Below are 26,065 nucleotides of genomic sequence, written 5' to 3'. Positions count from 1 at the left end.
GTTTCCAAAATGGTGTCACTTATGGGGGTTTTCACTGTTTAAGCACATCAGAGGCTCCCCAAAAGCGACATGGCGTCCACTAATTGTTGCAGCAAATTTTGCATTCAAATGGCGCTCCTTCCATTCCAAGCTATGCCATGCACCCAAATAGTGGCTTTCTCCCTCATATGGGGTATCGGCATGTTCAAGAGAAATTGTACAACAAATTTTTTTCCTGTTACCCTTGTCAAAATAAAGAAAATTTGGAACTGAAGTAATTTTTTTGTTAAAAACAGTTAAATGTTCATTTTTTTTCCACATTCAAAAAATTCCTATGAAGCACCTGAATGGTTAGTAAACTTCTTGAATGTGCTTTTGAGCACCTTGAGGGGTGAAATTTTTAGAATGGTATCTCTTTTGGGTATATTCTATTATATAGACCCCTCAAAGTGTCAAAGTGACTTCAAATGTGATGTGGTCCCTAAAAAAGTAAAAATGAGAAATCGTTGGTCAACTTTTAGCCCTTATAACTTCCTAACAAAAAAAAAATTTGCTCCAAAATCCTGCTAATGTAAAGTAATCTAAAGTAGACATGTGGGAAATGTTACTTATTAAGTATTTTGCGTGACATACTGTAGCTCTGATTTAAGGGCATGAAAATTCAAAGTTGGAAAATTGCAAAATTTTTGCTAAATTTTTGCTTTTTTCACAAATGAATGCAAGTTATATAAAAGAAATGTTATCACTATCATGAAGTACAATATGTCACGAAAAAACAATCTCAGAATCACTGGGATCCATTGAAGCATTCCAGAGTTATTACCTCATCAAGGGACAGTTGTTAGAATTGTAAAAATTGGCCTGGTCATTAACGTTTGGTCCAAAACTTTTTTCATTAAAAAAAAGTTGCTGAAAAGTTATGTCTTCGTTTTAAGCTCTTGGATTCCAATGCAACATTTGTAGCATGTCCACATCTTCTACGGAAGTGTTTTCTCATGTAGGAAAGATGCCCAACTGTGCTTACGAGCTCTGCATCTTCTTTAACTTCTCCTCTGCTCATAGAACTTGTGATATTCCGTGAGTACATCACATTTTGTGGACACAGAAGAGTGTCAAGAACCAAACCTGGTCATTAGAAATTGGTATTGTTTTCTATTCTCAATGTTCTTGTTAATGCGTGCCCATATGTTTCTAAATCATTCTGACCAGACAGCCTAGATATCCAGATTTTGAGATAAAAGTTATTTAGACTGACATTTGCAAATGAGTCTTGATGAAGAAAGCACTGGTGTAAGATGCACTGTAACAGACAGGGCGGTGAACCACTGTGCCATGATCTGAGAAGAGCCTGAAGAGGCGTGACTAGATGGCTCACCAAATCTGACCTAGGGTGCACAGCGGCAGAGAATACAGTGATCCGACGAGGGAGGTGGGACCAGGTGCTACACTAGGACTGACCTCGGGTAGATGGCAGCTTAGCCCCAAGGGACAGGAGGCAGGAATGGCCCGGAATGGTAGACAGGCAGGCAGTCATGGCTGATAGGCAAGTATACATTGGCTGGGGACACTTTAAGAAGGTGCGCTTGTGGCTCCTTTAAGAATGTGGGAATGTGTGGGTTGCCCTCCCAGGGCTGTGGGATACTCGGTACCGGACCGGTCTCTCAGAGGGGATTATCACAGCAGCGGTGACCTGGTCCGTGGCCCTGGGCACCCATGTAAAAGGGGTTGAGTTGGGAATAAAGTTTATAAGTGATTCGTGATGCCACTTGTGGTGTTTGGCAAGGGAGGTGTTAAGCCGACGCTGCAAGCAGATCCTCTGGGACAGATGGTGTAGTGCAGCAATGATGTTGTAGCCCTCCACAGATAGGGCTGTTGGTCCCAGGGCAGTGTAGAGGAATGTTTAGGAAGAGGGTGCAGTGTCTGGCACAGAGATGTAGCAGTGCTGAGGATGTTGCAGGAAGGAGGCAAGGACACAACAGGGTGTAGTTTCTTTACCTTTACTTGGCAAACACAGTCCAGGGTCCTGGTTACAGATGGCACAGGAGCGGGCTAGCCTGGAAGCAACTGAGGAATCTCTCTATCAGATGGGTTGTGTAGTCTCCTTCCTAGCGCTGGCTTGAGGTACATCCAGTACTGTGTTACACTGAAGTTCCTCCTTCTTATCTTCTCTTAGAACTACCTCGTATGGCAGACAGCTTTAGCCCTCTATCTCTCTTGGCTCACCCGTCGCTGTTGTGCCTCCGAGTTTTAGTTGGGAATAGAGCATTTACAGCTTCCTATTCCTCTGGTTTCTGTTGCAGGACCTTCAGTATCCATACAACCGTGGAGACCAGTCTCCAGATCATGCGCTATCACTGGGAGGGAGCTCTCTCTCCTCAGCTCAACCTCCAGCCTCTCTCCACATATCTACACTCGTTGCCCTCCTCACACTAACTAACTAATTTCCCTTCCTGGCCCTCAGAGAGCACTCCTCCCCCAATTCTGGTTCAGAGCTCCCTCTGCTGGCCTGGAGTGGGAACTGTGTTGCATGAAAATGATTAACTGTTAGAGAGTCCCTTCATTGCCTCCAAGCCTGACATCACCCTCCCTGGAGGAAGGCAATGCCACTGTGGCAACCATACTCCTGGGGGCACCACATGTGCTCACCCTAAGCACAGTGCCTGGGTACCTGTGTGCTGTGTACGTACCACAGACAACAACAGCAGGAGAGGAGGGAGGAAGTGCAGGACCGTGGTGGGTGAGTGAGTCGACAACTCTGTCATGGAATGGAGGTAGAGATGCACCAATTTCTTTAAGTAACACCACTTAATGAATTTGCAGCATTTTTCAGCAGGACATGTGCCACCACCAGAAATGCACATCAGTGAGCAATTCAAGTACATTTATTTTGTAATTTATACAACTTTTGTGATTAAATTTGATGTTTGTGCTTTCCTTGCTATGCAACTAGGCTCAGCCCACTTTTTAAAAAGTTGGGAGAGTCTGTTAGGACTGGTGTAAAAAGGCCATAGTTACAAAATGTTTAAAATGTTTGGAGAACTACAGGAGGTGGAAAGATTTTGCAACATTTTTAGACAATTTTATGCCAGAATTCTGGTAAACTGTTTCATGAATTGGAGCTTCAGTGTTGCAGACTGATTTCATCTCTGGTTTTCGGTCATACCATTTATATCCTAAAATCAAATCCAACAAGTTTCAAAAATGCAGACAAGCCTTCACTCAAATGTATATATACAACCTCTTTGTTTTACAGTCTTTACAGTCTTTGTTGTTCTTTTAATTTTTTTAATTTTTTTTTTGCTGAAGATTACAACTAGGGATGAGTGAGTAGTGAAATACTCAGACTTGCTGTACTCGTTACGAGTAGCTCCTAATAAATACTCGGGTACTTGTAACGACTAGTGAGTCCAATGTAAGTCTATGGGAAATGCGAGTAATGGGCTGTGTGTGTGTGCTGGGCTGGGCGGAGACTGTGCAAAGACTGTACCAGGCTGTGCAGGACTCTGCTAGGCTCTGCAGGTATTGTGCGGGGACTGTGCCGGGCTGTGCAGGTACTGTTTTGGGACTGTGCCGGGCTGTGTGGGGACTGTGCTGGGCTGTGCTGAATATTGCGAGGCGAGAAGTGAAATACTCGCCAGGATTCGAGTACCGCATTACTCGCCGAGTACCGAATCCTAACGAGTATACTCGCTCATCCCTAATTACAAATCCTCTTTAACATGTTCCTTTATATTACAGGTTCTCGTAAAATGGAGTATAAGGGCTGTAACTGGCATGAGACATGCTTTGTATGCCAAGGCTGTCAGCAGCCTATAGGATCTAAATCATTTGTGCCCAAGCACTCTAGCCTATATTGTGTCGATTGCTATGAGAAAGACTTTGCACAGCACTGTGCCGCCTGCCAAAAGGTACTTTAGATCCATTTTAACTTTAACTAATTATCCAATAACATGTTATGCTTACATACACAAAAAATATATTAGTACTAAAGTATCAATATTCCATGAGATAGGAGGTTCATAGCCTTCTTCAGGATTAATAGTGAAGCATAATAGGATCTTCTGTCTATTTTAAATCCTGCTTTGTTACTATATTCAGTATGTTACTATGTCTCTCGCATGAAAACCTGGCACTGCCGCCGGCACTAGGACTGGAGCATGCGGCTACATGTGTTTCTATGCAGCCGCACGCTTCGGTCCAAGTGAAGTGCCGGCGACAGTGCCAGCTTTTCATGCGAGAGACTGTTTATGAGACAGATCTAGCTGTTTACAACAAATGGAAGAGTAAATTATTCATAAAACTATGGGCATATTTTAGAATGTAGAGGGCTCAATAAAAGGTAGCATAATTTAAAATACCGCATCATGTTTCTACAGTTCTTGTCTTATTATCATCCAATACCTCCACATCGCTTCCTTTCTTTTCCTGTAAGGCTAGTTTCACACTAGCGCTTTTGAGAGCAGCGACGGCCTGCGCACGGCCGCCGCTAAGCCCCGCCCCCTGCCGCGCCTCCGCCGGTAGCTCCGCCTACCGGCGCATGACGCTGCATGCGTCCTGCGTCCCCTATCTTTATCACTGGGGTGCAGGCCGTGCGCAGTATGCGTTTGGCGGCGCATGCGTCCTTTTGACGGTGCGCCGACCTGCGCCAAACGCAACCTGCTGCAGTTTGGTTGCGCTCGGCGCACCGTCAAAAAGGCGCATGCGCCGCCAAACGCATTTTGCGCACGGCCTGCGCCCCCAGTGATAAAGATAGGGGACGCAGGACGCATGCAGCGTCATGCGCCGGAAGGCGGAGCTACCGGCGGAGGCGCGGCAGGGGGCGGGGCTTAGCGGCGGCCGTGCGCAGGCCGTCACTGCGCTCAAAAGCGCTAGTGTGAAACTAGCCTAAATGATGTAGATAGTACTGTCGTACAGATAGTACTGTTTTCTTGTCTCTTACTGGAAATGATGCATGCACAGATAGTACTGCCTTCCTGTCTCTTTCTGAAATGTATGTATGCACAGAAAGATCTACCTTCCTGTCTCTCCCTGTAAATGGTTTATGCACAGAGAGCACTACATTTCTGTCTTTCCCTTTAAAATATTTTTGCAAAGTACGCTAGCAGCCTATAAAGCAATAGAAGTGCACAACACTAAGCCATGAAAGCAGGGGTTTTCTGATGCCAATGAAAATGCTGCTTGTCATGGAAAATATAAAATAATTGTCAGTTATAGGTTTTATTGGGAAAGAGTCCTACGTGGATTAGGTTTGTTTTTCACATTGGGCCTATAATTTACATTTCATTGAATCTATCACCTAGAGACGATGAGGACAGCTTCAAAAATAGCCATAGAATGCAATTATCCTAACCACGACCATGTCAGTGACAAAACAGGATAAGGAGATGAGCACCAAAGAAACAGATACTAAAATGTGTGTTAGGCCACGTTCACATGTTCAGTATTTTATATCAGTATTTGTAAGCCAAAACCAGAAGTGAGGAAAAATCCAGAAGTGGTGACGTGTTTCTATTTTACTTTTCCTCTGATTGTTCCACTCCTGCTTTACGCTTACAGATACTGAGGTAAAAAAATGACCAAATACTGACCGTGTGCACATGGCCTTAGACTTTGGATGTTGGCAATTTCTTGTGGGTGAATCGAATTGAAGGTTTGTCATGGTTTCTGAGTACTTTGACCCTATACATGTTAGGGACGGCGGAACGCACTAAATATTAAATAACAGAAAGTGCGTTCGCCGCCCGGGGTCCACCGTGCAGAGGTGTTAAACTGCTGCTATATAATGGCAGACGCACAATATGGCGGTATGGCATATGCGGGTTGAACGTCACCCGGCGTGCGCTGGCGAGCTCTGTTAATATCACAGAGGCGCTTAAGGTATAAACATAAATGCCGAGCCAGTTGACCTCACAGGTCTCAGCGGTGTGCACGCATGGTATATGGTCACAGGACTAGGCCCAAGACTCAGGGTAGATGTCCGTCTAGACCTACCGTGCGTGCGGCATCCCTACCGCGGACGCCAACTAGTGCTGCAGACTGCAGCATGGCGACTGACCCAGCCGCAATGCAACAATGCCCAAGAGTGGGCGCACTGTCGGACGCTAGCACTGTGGAGGATGTGCTGTGTGGCCTGTAGCTTGCCACTGACTGGCGCTGACTCTATTACTAGATCCCTATACACACTTGTAATGTCAGAAGGAGGGGAATCTTAATGAGTCATTTGCAGTCCATATATCCATCACCATTCACACAGTAGCAATTAGAGTCTATACAACGCATGGCCGAGCGGCCATGCGGACCTTTTATAGCCGTGCGCTTCCTGGACCTTCCAGATCTCTGGGAAGGACCAATCAGATCAGGAGAGGACCTGAGCACGTGACTCCCGATCTCCAATGGGAGATCGTCTCGTGAGCATGCCCAGTAGCTCGCCGAGAGGACTTAGCCTCTGGAGTGGCTTGCTTGCAGGACAGCTTGTGCTGCTATTACTGGCCCAGAGGTGGCAGCAGCAACCAGTCCTACAGAGCTGGTCTGAGCAGAGTGTCTGGAACGCCGAGCTTGCTGTGCAGGCTCTGGAGCGGTCGGTGGAGAATGGGAGACCGCTGGATGCAAGGCTCTGGATTCCTGCTGTGCAGTTGCAGGAACCTGATACCTAACATTACCCCCCTCCTAGGGCCCCCTACCCCCTGAGCCTTGCTACACTCAAAAGCAGCGATCAGGAGCCGGGCATGGATGTTCTCCACTGGCTCCCAGGTCTGGGCCTCTGGACCATGACCCTTCCAGTCCACCAAATAAAATTCTTTGCCACGCACAATCCTGCATCCCACAATGGCATTGACCTCAAACTCATCCGAAGACAAGTCTGATGTCCCGTCAGATGACTCGGAGAACCGTGCCATGTGAACAGGCTTGAGAAGGGACACGTGGAAGACATCAGAGATGGCCAAGTGTGGTGTGGTGGAAGAGCCTTGCGGTAGACCACCGAGCTGATCCGCTTGAGGTCTTTGAAGGGACCAATGTATCACGGTGTGAACTTGGTTGACTCGGCCTGCAGCTTAATATTTCGGGCAGAAAGCCACACCAAGTCGCCAGGGGAATAGGTTAGAGCGGGGTGCCGATGTGTGTCGGCGGACGCCCTCATTCTTTCCTTAGAAGCTTGAATGGCATCCTGGGTGTGATCCCAAATGTCGCGAGCCTCCACTGCCCAGTCTGCCACCCTGGAGTCAGTGGAAGACACTGGCATCAGGACGGGGACATGTGGGTGCTGACGGTAATTAAGCAGAAACGGCGTCTGACCAGTGGAATCAGCCACCGCATTATTCAGGGCAAATTCGGCCCACGGCAGTAAGGATGCCCAGTCATCCTGCCTGGCCGAAACAAAATGTCGCAAGTAGGTGACCAGAGTTTGGTTGGCTCTCTCAACCAACCCTTTCGTCTCGGGATGATAGGCGGAGGATAGATTTAGCTCGATACTGAGTAGACTGCAGAGCTCCCTCCAAAACCAGGATGCGAATTGGGGACCTCGGTCACTAAGAATTTTGTCCGGCATGCCATGCAAATGAAATACATGTTTTATGAACAGTGTGGCGAGACCACGAGCGGAAGGCAGATGCGCGAGTGGCACCAGATGCACCATTTTAGAAAAATAATCGGTGACCACCCAGATGACCATACTGCCACCAGACTGGGGCAGGCCGACCACAAAATCGATGCCAACTATCTCCCAAGGTCTGTCTGCCATCGGCAGAGGACACAGTAACCCAGCCGGCCTCTGTCTAGAGGACCTGTTCCGAGCATGCGACACGCATGCTTGAATGTATTCTTTCGGGTCCCGGGCCATGTGCGGCCACCAATAAGACCTTGCCAGGAGTTCTGTGGTCCGCTTAATGCCAAAGTGACCACCCACCCTGGACGCGTGTGCACACGCAAGGACCTCCGGCCGCAGGCGAGGAGGGACAAAGGTCTTGCCCGGTGGCACTGACTCGAAAGCAACTGGGGCCACGGTCCTGAGACTCTCAGTGGGGAGAATTAGCCAAGGCTCAGCCTCCTCTTCCTCTGCTGAAACCACCGAGCACGAGAGAGCATCCGCACGGACATTCTTCTCTCCAGACAGGTAGTGCATTGCCAGCAACTCTCTGTCCCCGATGGAGTAGTTTTTCTCCGCCGGTGAGAAGGACTTAGAGAAGAAGAAGCAGGGATGCTTCCGACCTTCTGGAAAAGGACTGCTCCTGCACCGACGGATGAGGCATCCAACTCGAGGATAAAAAGTTTATCCACATCGGGACGATGTAGGATGGGAGCGTTGGCAAAATGGGTTTTCAAAGACGAGAAGGCCTTGGAGATCTGTTCAGACCAAACCATGGGATTACCTCCTTTTTAGTGAGGGCAACCAGAGGAGCTACCAGTGTGCAGAAGTGGGGGATGAACTGACGGTAATAATTAACGAACCCCAAAAAGTGCTGCACCACTTTGAGAGAATGGGGCTCCTGCCAGTCCATTACCGCCTGCAGTTTGGCAGGATCCATAGCCAACCCCTGGACCGAGATGATATAGCCCAGAAACGGCAAGGACTCCTGCTCAAACTGACACTTCTCCAACTTGGCGAAGAGAGAATTCGCCCACAAACGGTCAAAGACCTTGCAGAGGTCGAAGGGCATGACCAGATATTCATAGTGGCCATCCCTGGTATTAAAGGCTCTCTTCCACTCGTCTCCTTCGCGAATGCGGATCAGGTTGTACGCCCCCCGTAGATCCAATTTCGTAAAGATCCGGGCCCCTCGCAACCTGTCAAACAACTCAGAGATCAACAGAAGAGGGTATTTGTTTTTTACTGTAATGGCGTTGAGACCTCTGTAGTCAATGCAGGGACGTAACTCTCCACTCTTCTTCTGCACAAAGAAGAACCCTGCACCAGCCGGCGACACCAACTTTCTGATAAACCCTCTTACATAGTAACATAGTAACATAGTTATTAAGGTTGAAGGGAGACTTTAAGTCCATCTAGTTCAACCCATATCCTATCCTAACTTGCCCTAACATGTTGATACAGAGGAAGGCAAAAAAAACCCATGTGGCAAACAGTAAGCTTCACATTGGGGAAGAAAATTCCTTCCCGACTCCACATACGGCAATCAGACTAGCTCCCTGGATCAACGCAATATTAAGGAAACTAGTGTATATACTCTGTAATATTATACTTTTCAAGAAAGGCATCCAGTCCCTTCTTACTTTTAGTAGGGAATCACTCATTACAACATCATATGGCAGAGAGTTCCATAGTCTCACTGCTCTTGCAGTAAAGAATCCGCGTCTGTGAGTATGCTTAAACCTTCTTTCCTCCAGACGTAGAGGATGCCCCCTTGTCCCCGTCACAGGTCTAAGAGTAAAAAGATCATTAGAAAGGTCTTAGTATTGTCCCCGCATATATTTATACATTGTAATAAGATCACCCCTAAGCCTTCGATTCTCCAAACTAAATAACCCCAAGTGTAATAACCTGTCTTGGTATTGCAGACCCCCTAGTTCCCTCATAACCTTGGTCGCTCTTCTCTGCACCCGCTCCAGTTCAGCTATGTCTTTCTTATACACCGGAGACCAGAACTGTACACAGTATTCTAAGTGTGGTCGCACTAGTGACTTATATAGAGGTAAAATTATGTTCTCCTCATGAGCATCTATGCCTATTTTAATGCATCCCATTATTTTATTTGCCTTTGGAGCAGCTGCCTGACACTGGCCACTAAATGTGAGCTTGTCGTCCACCCATACACCCAGGTCTTTTTCAGTGACTGTTTTGCCCAGTGTTTTACAATTAAGCACATAATTATACATCTTGTTCGTTCTACCCAAGTGCATGACCTTACATTTATCCCCATTAAAGCTCATTTGCCATTTATCAGCCCAAGCTTCTAGTTTACATAAATCCTCCTGTAATATAAAATTGTCCTCCTCTGTATTGATTACCCTGCAGAGTTTAGTGTCATCTGCAAATATTGAAATTCTACTCTCTATGCCCCCTACAAGGTCATTAATAAATATGTTAAAAAGAAGCGGGCCCAAAACTGACTCCTGTGGTACCCCACTGCTAACCGTGACCCAGTCCGAGTGTGCTCCATTAATAACCACCCTTTGTTTCCTATCCCTGAGCCAGCTCTTAACCCACCTACACATATTTTCCCCTATCCCCATTGTTCTCATTTTATGTATCAACCTTTTGTGTGGCACCGTATCAAAAGCTTTTGAAAAGTCCATGTACACCATGTCCACTGCATTCCCTTGGTCCAGTCCGGAACATACCTCTTCATAAAAGCTTATCAGATTAGTCTGACAGGAACGGTCCCTTGTAAACCCATGTTGATCTTGGGTTCTCCCGAATATATTGAGACATAGCCTTCGTCTCGGGGAGTGATAGAGGATACACGCAGCCTCTAGGAGATTCCGTGCCTGGCAATAGGTCTATCGGGCAATCGTAAGGACGGTGCAGCGGAAGCGTCTCCGCAGATTTTTTGGAAAAGACTTCCGCTTACTGGTGGTATTGTCTGGGAAGCGCGGAGAGATCCGCGGGCACTTCCGTGGAGGCTACTTGAACACTGCCCCTCAGGCACCTTCCCTCACAGTCCTTGCTCAAAAACCAAGTATACTCCCCGAAGACCAATCTATATGAGGGGAATGGCAACGGAGCCAGGGAACTCCGAGAAGCACCTGGTCGATGCCATCTGGCAAAATGAACAGGGAAAAATTTCACGGTGGGATGGTGAGATTGAGAGCCCTAGGGGTGCTGTCTGGTGGGTAACCTGAGATGGTAAAGGTGCACCATTAACCACCCTGATGGTCAAGGGTTGGGACAGTAACACCAGTGGAATAGCGTGCTTTTGGGCGAAGGCCGAGGACATAAAGTTCCCTTCTGCCCCAGAATCCACCGTGACCTCTATCTCCCAGGTGGAAGCCCCGCTATCTAAGGTCCCTCGGAATACCAGTTTGGGGGAGAATGGTTTCATATCAGATAGACCCCCCACCTATGACCACTGGATGTGATCGTTTTTTTAACCGCAGTGGACACGTGTTAGCAGAGTGACCAAACTGCCAGCACTGGTAGCAGAGTGCAGAGCTTCGCACTACACGCGGCTTGGGACCGGCGCGAGACACTTCCAGGGGTTCAGAAGGTATAAGCTCCTAAGCGGGAAACTCTAGCGGCTTAGAGAAGGTGGGAGCCAACTTAACCCTTTGTCTGGATTGTGCATGCTCCAACCCGCGCTCTGTAAACCGGAGATCAATGCGGGTGGAAATGGCAATCAACTCCTCCAGACTTGTGGGGACATCTCTGGTTGCTAGAGCATCCTTAACATGCTCTGCTAACCCTCTCCAAAACACAGGGACGAGTGTCTTATCAGGCCACTACAGCTCGGAAGCCAGTGTCCAGAATCGGACGGCATAATGACTGACTGAGAGGGACCCCTGTGTTAGGGCTAATAGCTGGAGAGAGGTGTCGTGAGTGACCCGGGGTCCCAAAAAGACCTGCTTTAAGGACGTGAGAAACTGAGCAGCGCTCAGAACCATGGGGTCATCACGCTCCCACAATGGCGTAGCCCACTCTAACGCCATGCCCGACAGGAGGGAGACAATAAACCTCACCTTAGCCCGCTCTGTAGGGAACCGTGTGGCCAGTAGCTCAAGCTGAATAGAGCACTGGCTCACAAAACCCCTACAGGTGGCGCTGTCGCCCGAAAACTTGTCTGGCAACGGGAGACGGGAAAATGTCGGTGCAGGCGTGGGCATGGGCATATGAGAGACAGCCTCTGCGACTGCCTGTGCAGCGGCCGCAGTAACCTTCACAGCTGAGGTGGGACTCTCGAGAGCCACCAACCTGCCCTCCAGCTGCCGAATGTACTGCAGTAGTTGCTGCTGATCTGCCATTACTAGCCAGACCATGGCGCAAGTATAATGTTAGGTATGGCGGAACGCACTAAATATTAAATAACAGAAAGTGCGTTCGCCGCCCGGGGTTTACCGTGCAGAGGTGTTAAACTGCTGCTATATAATGGCAGACGCACAATATGGCGGTATGGCACACGCAGGTTGAACGTCACCCGGTGTGCGCTGGCGAGCTCTGTTAATATCACAGAGGCGCCTAAGGCATAAACATAAATACCGAGCCTGTTGACCTCACAGGTCTCAGCGGTGTGCACGCACGGTATATGGTCACAGGACTAGGCACAAGACTCAGGGTAGATGTCCGTCTAGACCTACCGTGCGTGAGGCGTCGCTACCGCAGACGCCAACTAGTGCTGCTGACTGCAGCGTGGTGACTGACCCAGCTGCAATGCGACAATGCCCAAGAGGGGGCACACTGTTGGACGTTAGCACTGTGGAGGATGTGCCGTACTAGATCCCTATACACACTCGTAATGTCAGAAGGAGGGGAATCTTAATGAGTCATTTGCAGTCCATACATCCATCACCATTCACACAGTAGCAATTAGAGTCTATACTAGCGCATGGCCGAGCGGCCATGCGGATGTTTTATAGCCGTGCGCTTCCGGGACCTTCCAGATCTCTGGGAAGGACCAATCAGATCAGGAGAGGACCTGAGCACGTGACTCCCGATCTCCAATGGGAGATCATCTCGTGAGCATGCGACGAGAGGACTTAGCCTCTGGAGTGGCTTGCTGCAGGACAGCCTGCGCTGCTGTTGCTGGCCCAGAGGCAGCAGCAGCAACCAGTTCTACAGAGCTGGTCTGAGCAGAGTGTCTGGAACGCCAAGATTGCTGTGCAAACTCCTGAGAGGTCGGTGAAGAATGGGAGACTGCTGGATACAAGGCTCTGGATTCCTGCTGTGCAGTTGCAGGAACCTGACACCTAACAATACATAAGACGCAAGTGTTATCAATTAAGCATTTTCATAGGTTTTGTCATTTTAAACTACATTTAATAAGTTCTAGCTTGTGTTTTTAAACAAATCCATGTCTTGAGCTCAATTATGTGGAGAGAAGTGAGGGAATAACTGCAGGCTTCCTGAAAAAGTGCAAGCTCTTGAACCAAACCTGAATGGAGGCAGTTCTATATGAACATTTGTGAGTGTGTGTTAGATATTGGGGGCTTATAATGATTTTAGACAGATTAGGTTGTCTTATAGTGGTCACCTGAGGTCACACACACACATCAAAGTGTGGGTAGTCACGACACTACTTATTTCAGAAAGATTACATAAAATCAATTGTAGCAGAAGGAAGAAATGTTGAAGTTCTTGGTTTCGGCTTTTACATACAATCCAATGACAAAGTCAAAACCAGAACTTGATGAACGCGTGATTTGCTAAATGGAAATGCAAAAGTTAGACTTTACAGTTTTAACATGTGCTAGATTTTTTACATTGACTCATGCTGCATAATAAATTTGTTGGATCTATGAACACTCTTAAGGGGGTTTTACACATAGCGATATCGCTAGCAATATCGCTATAGCATCACCGATTTTGTGACGTAGCAGCGATATTGCTAGCGATATCGCTATGTATGATACTTACCTCCGACCGGCTCCCCCGCTGTCTGTCGCTGATCGCGCGAGATCGGCCGGCTCCATTTCTCATCAGGCACTTCCTGCTGGGCTTCCTGTGGCACCGACAAGCGACGTGTGGAGGCGGGCGGGAGGACGTCTTCATCGCCGCGTCTGAAAGGTAAGTATCGTCCGCTGTATTGCTGCTGCATCGCTGTGAGATCTGCCTGTGTGGCAGCTCACTAGCGATCATTTAGCGATGCACCAGCGATCCTGACTGGGTCGTATCGTGGTCGGGTGCATCGCTAAATGTAAAAGGGCCTTTAAGGGGCTTTTTCACATAGCAATATCGCTAGCAATATCGCTATAGCATCACCGATTTTGTGACGTTATAGCGATATTGCTAGCGATATCGCTATGTGTGATACTTACCTCCGACCGGCTCCCCCGCTGTCTGTCGCTGATCGCGTGAGATCGGCCGGCTCCATTTCTCGTCAAGCGCTTCCTTTGGCGCCGACGAGCGACGTGTGGAGGCGGGCGGGAGGACGTCTTCATCGCCGCGTCTAAAAGGTAAGTATCGTCCGCTGTATCGCTGCTGCATCGCTGTGAGATCTGCCTGTGTGGCAGCTCACTAGCGACCGGGTCGTATCGTGGTCGGGATCGCTGGTGCATCGCTAAATGTAAAAGGGCCTTTAACTAACTTTTACACCACCTATTGTTTGACTTCTTTTTTTGTGCAAACATTTTGGTGCATATTGCTCAATGCCCATTTTCAAGTAAGCCACACAATTCATCACTTATCCCTATAGCTTAAAAGATAGGTGTGGATATCATAAATACAGTAGATTTAGAAATATACCTACAGTGTGCAGCTTGGGGGCATTTTTTGTGACAGTCAGGGTGTACTGAAAATAGTAAATCTGCCTCGAAGTGTCCATAAGAAACAAAAATATTCCAGTGTCATTATTCCCAATGTGGGTTGATGTGACTGGGGCACATTTCTAATTACATTTGTTTCCTTTTATGCTGTTTGGTATTGAGTTAATAATTTTGATCTTTTTTTATTTAAATGATTTATATACCGTACTTTGTTAAACTTCACATTCATAATGTCTTCCTTGAACAGGCGATCACCAAGGACGGAATCTCGTTCGAAGAACAGCCTTTTCACCGTGAATGCTTTTTATGTACCGGATGTAAGAAGAAACTGGCTGGAGAAAAGTTTACTTCGCAGGATGATATGCCATACTGCATGGATTGCTTTGGTAATCTTTTTGCACAAAAATGCAGCGCCTGTGAACAACCCATCACCGGTACGTGTTATACTGCGCTCTTTAGGCACAGAATTATGTGATGGTTAACTCAGTGTGCAGCAAACGGATATTAACTACTGACTAGTGATCAGAAAATAAGGAACCTGTGTTTTTTTAACCTATGAAAACTATGTAACTTTATAGTTATAGTATATAGTTATATAGGTTGAATAAAATCATGGGTCCATCAAGTTCAGCCTTTCTCCACCAGTTATACATTCTCTATCACTAGATTATTTATTGCCCACAATGCCATTTGGCGTGAGGAAATCATCCAGCCCTTATTAAAATGCTGTTATAATATCTACCATTAGGCTATGTACCCACGTTGCTTTTTTGAAGCAGAATATTCCTGAGCGGAAACGCCCACCCTCTTCCCGGGAAAAAGCATGCATTTTATGAAGCGCTTTTGTAAGTGTTTTTGACGCTTTTTTTAAGCGTTTTAGCATGAGTTTTTCTAAGTGTTTTTGCAATACAATTGTATGTATGTGGAAACGCACGCGTTTCTGCAAAATTAATGAACATGGTGCGTTTTTTTCTGCTAAGCGTTTCTGCAGCGGAAAAAAAACACACCATTAGCACAACATGTGCGGATTCAATTATGATTACATGGGATGCTTTTCTTAAGCGTTTCTGCAGCAGAAACGCGCGTCTAAAAGCTCTGCGGAAACGCTTCAAAAATGCAACGTGAGCACACAGCATTACTGACGCTTGTGATAGAGCAGTCAGACTGCCGAACACCCTAACTGTAAAGAATCCTTTCCTATTTAGCCACTAGAATCGCCTTTCCTCCTCACCTAGTGAATGTCTCCTGGTTCTTTGTAAGGTTTTTGTAAGGAACAAATCATGTACCAGCCCTTATCTTTGTCCAGATATGTATTTACACATATAAATGAGATCACCTCTAAGGTGTATTTTTTTCTAAGCCATATATAAAGAATGACTCGTCCAGAAATAAAATAATGCAATATTCTTGATTGCAAAACAAAAATAGATTTTAAAAAAATCTTTGCATTGGAACAGGTTCTCATGATGGCCATAAAAGATTAACGTGTTGCAGCCATAAAAATAAAATTACACATGGTGATTAGTAAGCACGTTATTGTTAGGCCAGAAACATGTCAGTCTTTCATGGCTATCATGTGAACCTTTTCCACTGCAAGTTTTCTAATTTATTAGGAGAAACCCTCCATCCCATGTAATAATCCAGCTACTCACTACTGAACTGACTGTAACTTTCGAACACTTTAAAAAAAAATAAAAATCTTGAGCCCAAAACTGGATCCCATATTCTACATGTGGCCTTATACGTGATTTATTGTGGGGGTAATACATTGGGATCACAGGATTTTTTTTCTCACTTTTTTTACACCTTAAAATATTGTATGGTTTTGCGGCTGCTGCTTGACATTGAGTGCTGCTGCTCAGCTTACTTGTAACCAGAATACACAAGTCCTTCTGTTCTGTAGTCCAAAGTATATATTCATTTTAATTATATGAGGCAGCTCCAGTGTAGGTGTGTTAAACTACTTTTATCAACGTTTAACTTCATCTGACATATCTAATTGTTCAGAAACAATTTTATAGGGAATGGATAAATTATATAGTTTGAAGCAAAAAATGTATATCATGTGGTTAACTATCAAATAGGCAAGTTTCATAAATGTGAGAGTCATAAAACAATGTTTTCAGATATGTGCAGATGTGATAAAGTGGTTATTAAAATGCATGTTTTTTGAGATGTGAGAACTCTAATAAAAATGGTTATAAAGAGCTGTCATGCTGCATTCACACATGGTAGATTTGAGGAAGTCAAGTTCCATAAAAAAATAGAGGGAAAGGTTATGAAAAGATATGGCACTGTTAATCCTACACAAAAATGGGGCCTATTTTCTAACGAGAGGAATCACATGCTTAATGCAATAATGGACAACTCATTAGTCTGTGGCTGCCATCCTTCTTTGGCAGGGGTCAGACTTGCGAGAAACTCACACGAGTCTCACGTCTCAATACCCGGCACTGCCGCCGGCACTTGGACCGGAGCGCTCAGCTGCATAGAAATACATGCAGCCGCACACTCCGGTCCAGAGTGCCGGCGGCAGTGCCGGGTATTGAGACGTGAGACTCATGCGACCCCAACCTTATGATTAGGTGCACTTGATCTTGAACGTGTTGGCCAAACCCTGTGTCACGATGACACAATTTTCTTTGATATAGAAAAAAAACTAATTTAGATCCCTGTTGTCCATAGATTTGATAATTTTAAGAAAGCTCAAAAAGTATAATTTATGGTGAGACATGTCACTGTGTATAATAATATTTAGAATCATCCAGTAACTACAGGGGTTAAAATGATTATAGCAGACAGGCAGCAGTTATCTCAGCCCCAGGGAATATTGGGAAAGTTGTTATTGTGTCCTGGACATCCAAGAGTAAAGGCCCCATCTCAAATAACGAGATTGTTAGCAAGATCGCTGAAATGTCACAGGTTTTGTGATGCAACAGCGACCTCGCCAGCGATCTCGCTACGTGTGACACATAGCGGCGACCGCCCCCCCCCCCCACTGGATATTGCTGATTGTGCTTGAATGTCCTAGGCCCTTTTTTGATTGTTGGCGCCCCGCTGGCCAGCATGCATCACTGTGTTTGACGCCGACGAGTGACCTCGGCGACGCAGAACTCGGGGACGCAGGCTGGAGTCATCAGAATAGCTACTGTGTGACAAGGTCCCAACAACCGCCGAGGTCGTTATACGGATCTCCATATCGTTGCTGCGTCGTTGAATAGATCTGCCTGTTTGACAGCTTACTAGCGACCATGTAGCGACGTACCAGCGATCCTTACCAGGTCCTATCGTTGTCGGGATCGCTGGAGCGTCGTTATGTGTAACGGGACCTTTACGTGTGTGCTAGAGAGTCTCCTGTCAGACTGAAATATCCTGAGTGGCGTGCATTCAACAACAAGCATCTGCTGCCGCAAGGTGGGAGAAGATGTCTCTTAAAGTAAGCATTCGTCATTTTAGCCAATTTATTGGCCAATTCAAATACGTGATAATATTCACACACATTAAAAGTATTGTGATATTGTACTAGAACCAGAAAACTATAGCAGAAATTAGCACATAATTAATGAAAGTGAGCCATAATCGAGGCAAAATGGCATTTTGGCATAATATCAACTACATTGACCCTGAAAAAAATGGGGAATTGCATGTGACAACTTTATCACACCTTGTGTAATATCTGCCATCTGCTGTAACATCTTTGCTTTATCTGGCACCTGTATTCTCCCCGCTATGATCGGCTCATGGAGTCTTGAATGAAGGCTGGGGGTCATATTCTTTGTGACTCACTGCTGATGCTAAAACAAGCCCGGAGCCGAATATTATGTTGCTATGTAACAGCTATTTATTTTGCACACAAATTAAGATAGAGGCTGCCTCCTGCCTTTATGCGGATAAGGAGCTAGGCCGATGTCAGATGGCACTTTGTTTGCATTAATGTATTATTTCTCACATTTTCCTCTATTTTCCTCCTGCACAGGTCAAGGAGGTGGACAGTACATCTCATTTGAGGACTGCCAGTGGCACCGTGATTGCTTCGCCTGTTCAAAGTGCAAAGTTTCCCTTATTGGCCAAAAATTCCTCTCACAGCAAAGCCAAGTATTCTGCACCGAGTGTGGTCAGGACATGTAGATAGACGTATCTGACAGCGACAATTAATAGGGCATTTTTTTTACTTTAGATAATGCTAACACTAACCCTATGCACTGAATGCTTAATGTGTGAAATGTGAATCTAATATATGTAGGCAACATATGGAAACTGCATAGAGAACTCAAAATAATGCATTTAATATCAATACATATTACATAACATTTGTTTTTTTTTGCTGCCAGATCCTATAGGTCATGATGATCACTGAAGTAAAGAATGAAAGGATCTCATTTGGCGTTAGTTTGGCAACAGTCAAGAGTAGATGAACTTCTTTTTGTGCCCTACACGTGCCAGGCGTAGGTAGTCACCAGCCTCTATACTAGAGCCTGATGATATGGCCAATTTAACTGACTGTCCTGGTAGTCAATGTAAAGTATATGCTTTTTGGCTGAAAATTCTTATAGAGAGAGTCATGATTAGACGTTATTGCTTTGTACATACTGGTAAAAGCTACACCAATTAGCCATAACATTAAAACACCTGTCTAATCATATACAGTAGGTCCCATCCCTGACGCTCTATCAGCTCTGATTCATAAAGGCATGGACTCCACAAGACCTCTTAGAGTAAGTGCTCTCCAGCATCTTTTTCAGGCAGCTTCCAACAGTAATCCGCAAAAGCGTGCCAAAAAAGGAATAGAATCCACAGCAATGAAAAAGCAACATTGCTGTGCACAAGTTCTGTCTACCCTGAAGTAGTTAAAAGATGTAATATGTTTATTCTTCAGGCAGCTTCCTCTTCAAATCTGCCTCTCTCTACACTTCAACGTATAGTGTAAGAGACTGTCAAGGTGCTTTGTGCAGCAGCCAAACACGCCACTTTAGGAAACAGCAAATATTTTCCTGAAGCAACTTTTAAACCTTAAAGAATTCGACTGGTGCACCAACCTCAAAAAGATGCAGTGAGCACATACCCATAACGGAGTATTAGCCCTAAGATTAGCAGCAGATCAATTAAGGCTATGTTGCCATGATGAGTTTTTGGTGAATTTTTGATGTTGTAGATTTTCCGCATCTATTAAGTAAAATTTGTTATTTGCTTTTTTCTGAAAATGCACAGCATAAAAAAACTCTCCAAAAGCTCATCATGGGAACATAGCCTTAAGGCCGCATTACACACAACGATATTGTAAACGATATCGTTGCAACGTCACCATTTTGGTGACGTTGCAGCGATGTCGAAACGACATTGTTGCATGTGACATGTAGCAACGATCAATGATCAGTTTGATGATCATTAACCGTTGCCTAATGGTCTGGGCCATAATTCTATTGTTCAGCAACACTGGGAGCTGGTATCCAGGGTAAACAGCGGGTAACTAAGAGCCGAGCGGCTCTTAGATACCTGCTGTTTACATTGGAAACCAGCTTGCTCGCTAGTCCTGATGGCTGGTGAGTCTGTCTATGTGACAGCTCACCAGCGATCAGCTAACTATGTCCCAGTGATCCCATCCACGTCAGATTGTTGGTGGGATCGCTGGGACATTGAAGCGTGTAACGGGGCCCTTAGTCCCGTAAGTAGCAAGGTCAATTCTCCATGAATCGAACTTGTTTTTTTTTTGTTTTGTGTTGGATTGCAGGATGTCTCTTGCTGAAAGATGCTAATGAAATTTTTAGCTTATTGTTGACATAAGGGAGTATACTTAGTCAGCAAAAATGTTTATAGTAAGTGTCTAAATAACTTCGACATGAATGCCAACAGCCAAGGTTTTTTTCGCCGACGATTGTACAGAACATGACACTGCCTCAGCCAGCTTGCAATCTTACTAGAGTGCATGTTGGTGCTATACGTGCCCCACATAAGCCATGCACATGTATCCACGCATCCACATTGTGTAAACAGTGGTTTACAACTCCAGTCTTCTATTATGTTCCAGTTCTGATGCTCTTACGCCCATTGTTGGCACTTACACCTTCCAGCAGGGGAATGGAGTCAACTTGAAAGTATGTTAGGAACAATATTGTATGTGTAATAGGTGGAACGATTGCAAATAAAATAGGAGATAAATCCTACTTTGATCTGTGATATGGATCAATGGCCCCATGAAAAAAAAACGGTGGCACAAGGAGAAACTAAAATGTTCTTCATACGAGAAACAAAATAAAGTGACAAACTAAAAAGGGTCCACATATTGGGCACAGACAAAAGCACAGACCATTTCTCCCATGAGAATAAAAGCTGGTATAATAGAGAACGAGTATATAGACTTAAAATAATAACATCCAACAAAATAGAAGGAGGCAGACAATGGACAAATATATATATACTAGATTATGGCCCGATGCTATCGCATCGGGAGGATGCGATAGCATCACACCTCTTGCCAGGTTAACCCTCAACACACACACTCCTTTCACCTTTCACCATCTCCACTCACTCCTTCACTCCACATACGACCCCTTCTCTCACTCCGTCTCTCATACTCACGCCGTCATCGCCGCTGCTCCACGATCCCCGACATCTTCTTGCGCCGGCGCCATCCTGGATCCAGACGTTGTCCACGCTGGCGACATGTTCTTGCGGCCACGCCATCTTGAGTATCGTGAAATCCCGCGATAGTCAAGATGGCGTCGCCACAAGAACATGTCGCCGGCGTGGACGACGTCGGGATCCAAAATGGCGTCGGCAAAATCTCGCGAGTTTTCGCCGACGCCATTTTGGATCCCGACGTCCTCCACGCCGGCGACATGTTCTTGCGGCGACGCCATCTTGACTATCACGGGATTTCGCCGATCCAAAATGGCGTCGCCGCAAGAACATGTCGCCGGCGTGGAGGACGTCTGGATCCAGGATGGCGCCGGCGGAAGAAGATGTCGGGGATCGTGGATCAGCGGCGATGACGGCGTGAGTATGAGAGACGGAGTGAGAGAAAGGGTCGTATGTGGAGTGAAAGAGTGAGTGGACGTGAGTGGAGATGGTGAAAGGTGAGAGGAGAGTGTGTGTTGAGGGTTAACATGGAAAGAGGTGCGCGGTGACGTCACCGGTTACAACTGGACGGAAGTTGTTACAACCGGAAGCTGCTTAGGGCAATTATATATATAGATATATGTCTTTATATTTCATACAGATATACATAGAAGATTAGCCCGTAATTGATTTGTCAACTTCTGTAAAGTCAATGCAGGAGCCGACAGGATAGAAGACATGGTTTATATACAGTAAACACATGCAAAATAGCTAGATATGTATATGTCAGTGACCAATCCAATTAGTATAGTGTGTGTGCAAATTATGGGACATGTATGTAGTCAATAAATGTTTTTTTTGGGGAAAAAAATTGGCGTGGGCTCCCGCGCAATTTTCTGCACCAGAAAGGGAAAGCCAGCGACTGTGGGCAGATATTCATAGACGTAATCCATATCTGGGGGATAAACAGTTTGCGATCGGAGCGGTGCTAAAATGCGACTGCCCCGGCTGTAAACCACTGATGAATGAATGAGATGATGCCAGCGCTTGCTTCAGAGACAAGCGCTGACATCACTGAGTCTGCCCTCCCTGCCGGCCTGACCCGCACTGAACTCTGCAGCGTGGGAAAATGAATAGGCATTTTCCCACGCCCAAGAGTTCAGAGCTGGTCAGGTTGTGAGGCAGCACAATCATCAGTGACATCACCGCTAGTCACTGAAGCAAGCACCGGCAGCTTCTCATTCATGCATCAGTGGTTTACAGCCGGGGCGGTCGCATTTAGCACCACTCCAGGTTGTGTAAACTGTATATGGCCCAGGTATGGATTACGGTGTGGGACTGAACGCCGGAGAGGTATGGTATATTGTTGGTTTATTATGTTTTCTTTTATTACAGGAGAACGAGGGCTTCGGGGATATAAAATATGCAACACGCACGTCTGAATGAGGCCATAAAATGATTCAAGTTAACATATGGGACAAACTTCTGTTGAAAAAAAGCTTTGGGGAAAAATAAATAAAATATTTGCGCAAAAAATGAGACTTCTGGCAGTTTCACAGCATTCTCACTGGTAAAGCAGGGGTGGGACTGGGTGTGGCCACTCCACTCGTCAAATTCATGATGAATGGCAGAGTTTGCACCTTGCTACAAATCTTACTTCAGCCTCTGCTATTGTAGCAAATAGAGTCGCTCGCCACTATGCACCTGATTCTCTGCTCCAAAACACCCCATCAAGACCAGCGAGAGAATCACTGGCCATGATAAATTGAAGAAAAAAAAGGATGTAAAAAAAGAAAGGTCAAAGTAAGAAAAATGCTTGAAAGTGAGAAGGCTTTAAAAAATAGAAGTGCACAAACAGGTTTTGGAGTAACTCGGCAGTGAGGTTGTTCCAAACTTCTTGGAGGAGAAGAACACAATAGGGTAAACGGGCACCATCTCAAATGATATCGTATGTGTGATCTCCCAATGCATATAAAACTATATAGAAGCAGACCAAGAAAAAGTATATGGAACAACTATAGGGATCACCACCAATATTTATAATACAAAAATATGTTTTATTTAATTCCAGCAAACACTACATACAAACACATGGTTAAAAACAATTAAAAGAGTCTGTGCAAAAGCAGACATTAGAAAGTGAATGTCACGCCCGCGCCTTGGCTGAATGGCGCGAGTCGGGGGTTGTGGCCCCACTGTGCCACAGACCAGACTACCCTGGAAGGGGCGTGACTGCGACAGCTACCTTGGTCTTCACTGGAGCCTCTGATGGTGAGGTCAGGCTTGTGCGGCAGATAGCTGTCAGGTGCCACTCCAGGGTGGTGTCTGGCTGTGGCTGCTGATCCCACTTGGAGACAAGTCACTTGGACAGATGTGACTGACAGGCAGACTGAGACACAGGGCAAGAAGGTAAAGGTACGACAGATACAGGGCAAGCAGGTGTGGCTTGGAGACACAGGGAAAACAGGCGTGGCTTGGAGACACAGATTTAGGCGGGCACGGCTTGAGACACAGGACAGGCGGGCACGGCTTGAGACACAGGACAGGCGGGCACTGCTTGAGACACAGGACAGGCGGGCATGGCTTGAGACACAGGACAGGCGGGCACGGCTTGAGAAGGAACAGTTAGGGATCTGTTCACACAGCAGGTGCAGGTATGGATGCAGGCAGGCAGGTGTGGAATATGAAGGAACAGGTTTGGACCTGTTCACACAGGAGGTGCAGGTATGGATGCAGGCAGACAGGCGTGAAATAAGAAGGAACATGTTTGGACCTGTTCACACAGGGGGTGCAGGTGAAGGCAGGAGTGGAGAGAGAAGCTGCAGAAAGAGGTTCTGCAGTGGCAGCAGGAGTGGAGCAAAGCTGAACCACAAGGTCTGTGGAGAGAAGCTGCATCAAGAGGTTCCGCAGCGGCAGCAGGAATGGCGCAAAGCAGAACCACAAGGTCTGTGGAGAGAAGCTGCATCAAGAGGTTCCGCAGCGGCAGCAGGAATGGAGCAAAGCAGAACCACAAAGTCTGTGGAGAGAAGCTGCAGCAAGAGGTTCTGCAGCGGCAGCAGGACAGGAGCAAAGCAGAACCACAAGGTCTGTGGAGGGAAGCTGCAGCAAGGGGTTCTACAGCGGCAGCAGGAATGGAGCAAAGCTGAACCACAAGGTCTGTGGAGAGAAGCTGCAGCAAGAGGTTCTGCAGCGGCAGCAGGACTGGAGCAAAGCGGAACCACAAGGTCTGTGGAGAGAAGCTGCAGCAAGGGGTTCTGCAGCGGCAGCAGGAATTGAGCAAAGCAGAACCACAAGGTCTGTGGAGAGAAGCTGCAGCAAGAGGTTCTGCAGCGGCATCAAGAGCCATGCAGGCAGAGCGGCTAAGGAGCCGTGCAGACAGAGCGGCTAAGGAGCCGACGCACAGATAGGGAGGACACAAGGAAAGACACGGCAGAGAAGGAACCACAGACAAGGAGACCGACAGACAGAGGTAAGACTGAGTTCAGACAGAGACACCGGGACAAAGACACAAGGACCAGGATATACTGCCTCCTGGCAGGCGGACAGAGAACAGACAAGGCACTGGGAACAAGACTCAAGGGCCAGGATATTCAGCCTCCTGGCAGGCAGACAAGGTACAAAGCAAGACTAGGAGTAAACCTCCAGAGAAGGAGATACACAGAACAGGGCCTGGCTTCCTCAGCAGCAAGAATGTCATGGTCACGTGTGTCAGGACGCAGATGATACCGCAAGGCGGACCCATAACACACGTGACCCTGGATACACCGCCTCCAGTGGGGCGCATTTAAATAATAAAACGTGCAGGTGGATACGCCGCCTCCACCTGGCGAATTTAGGTATTACACGTTATACAATAAATCAAATGATAAAGGGGGAACCTGGGAAACTTTAACAATGGTGGGCCCTGCGATAGGGAATGGGGACATGGAGACCTCCTAAGCTCCCCTGAGCTAGTGTCCCTGCACTCCTTACATTCCCTAAACAGGCTCCGCACCTGTCGCTGCACGCGTACCTTAACGCCCTTGCTCACCCTGACCCTAAACCCTCACTAGGGAATGGGTCGGTGCGGAGACTAATCCCACCACTGCACTAATAACACACATGAGGAAAGAGACAATACAGGGGAAACACCACTTAGCTTTGCTCTGTTGCGTGCGCTCCTAGCAACAGAGCCCTCCACCTGAGTGCATCTTCTCCTCCACCTGGATCCATCACCATAACAGGATCCTTCACCTTAGTGCAGCCTTGGAGCAGAGTCCAACACCAGTTGCAGCTGCTTAGTACCAGAGTCCCAAGGAAGTGTTCAGCTTCTGCCACGAAGTCAAGCATGCTTGAGTCCAGCTCAGCGGCTAAGTCCCACATGGTGAGTGCCACTCTCCATAGTAGCCACTCCACCAGACCATGCAGACACTTCCCGCTGACTCCATCACTGCGACCCCACCACGCCATGCCAGCCCTTCGTCCAGACACCATAGCTGCAACACGTCCCCCCTGGCTAAGCTGCGCAGGACTCCTCACCAGCTCCATCCTTCCTCCAGGCTCTCCACTTCAAAGTGAAAGCAATCTCACAATATCACAGGCAGTGATTGCACACCCCTAGCACACCTTTATAGGGTGTCACACCTGATACATAAATAAGTGCACAAAAACCTAAAGTGCAATACCGCTAACCACCACCAGGGACAGTCAAGACACCTTGGAACTTTCCAAAGTAAAAAAAGTTCACCCAGTGCTATTTAATACTGCCAGATCCAACAATGGATCATGACAGTACCCCCTCCTTAATGAGGGGCCTCTGGACCCTCAAGACCACCCCTCATTAGGGAAACACCCACAGTGGGGACGCCCAGACCCTGAGTTCACCCCACCATTACCTGACACTTCAGGTTTATGACAAACGCACCGCTGGTATTGGCAATAAAGTTCATTTTGGAGGCACCACTCATCTCCACAGCGCCGACCTGGGGAACGAGTTTTTGTATGTGTATGTTTGTTTGTTATGAGCTGATCAGGCTCCACAACACACTTCCACAAGATGTTTTATGGTGGCACACATACACGCTCGTTCACACACAGGTCCGGACCTGAACGTTTATTATACACATTCGTTTGTCAAAAAATTGGTGAACTCATTCAGGACCTGATCACAGAGGCGTCCCCCTGT

At 46.7% G+C, this 26,065-nt stretch overlaps 1 protein-coding gene across 1 annotated transcript in view; it reads left to right on the top strand.

Annotated features, from left to right (window-relative positions):
* Positions 1 to 20,851, top strand: part of FHL5 (four and a half LIM domains 5) — a 48,400-nt gene extending 27,549 nt beyond the window's left edge. Inside the window, exons 3-5 of the mRNA XM_073589535.1 lie at positions 3,718 to 3,887; positions 14,594 to 14,780; positions 18,323 to 20,851. Coding sequence (XP_073445636.1) covers positions 3,718 to 3,887; positions 14,594 to 14,780; positions 18,323 to 18,474 — 509 coding nt within the window. The 3' untranslated portion in view covers positions 18,475 to 20,851. The remainder of the gene's footprint in view (positions 1 to 3,717; positions 3,888 to 14,593; positions 14,781 to 18,322) is intronic.
* The last annotated feature ends 5,214 nt before the right edge of the window (positions 20,852 to 26,065 follow it).

This window comes from Dendrobates tinctorius, unplaced genomic scaffold (genome assembly GCF_039654945.1).
Source record: "Dendrobates tinctorius isolate UK_male_01 unplaced genomic scaffold, ASM3965494v1 ptg000111l, whole genome shotgun sequence".
NCBI classification, from domain to species: Eukaryota; Metazoa; Chordata; class Amphibia; order Anura; family Dendrobatidae; genus Dendrobates; species Dendrobates tinctorius.
Note: the sequence above shows the minus strand (reverse complement) of the source record. Positions and strands in the feature narration are given on the sequence as shown.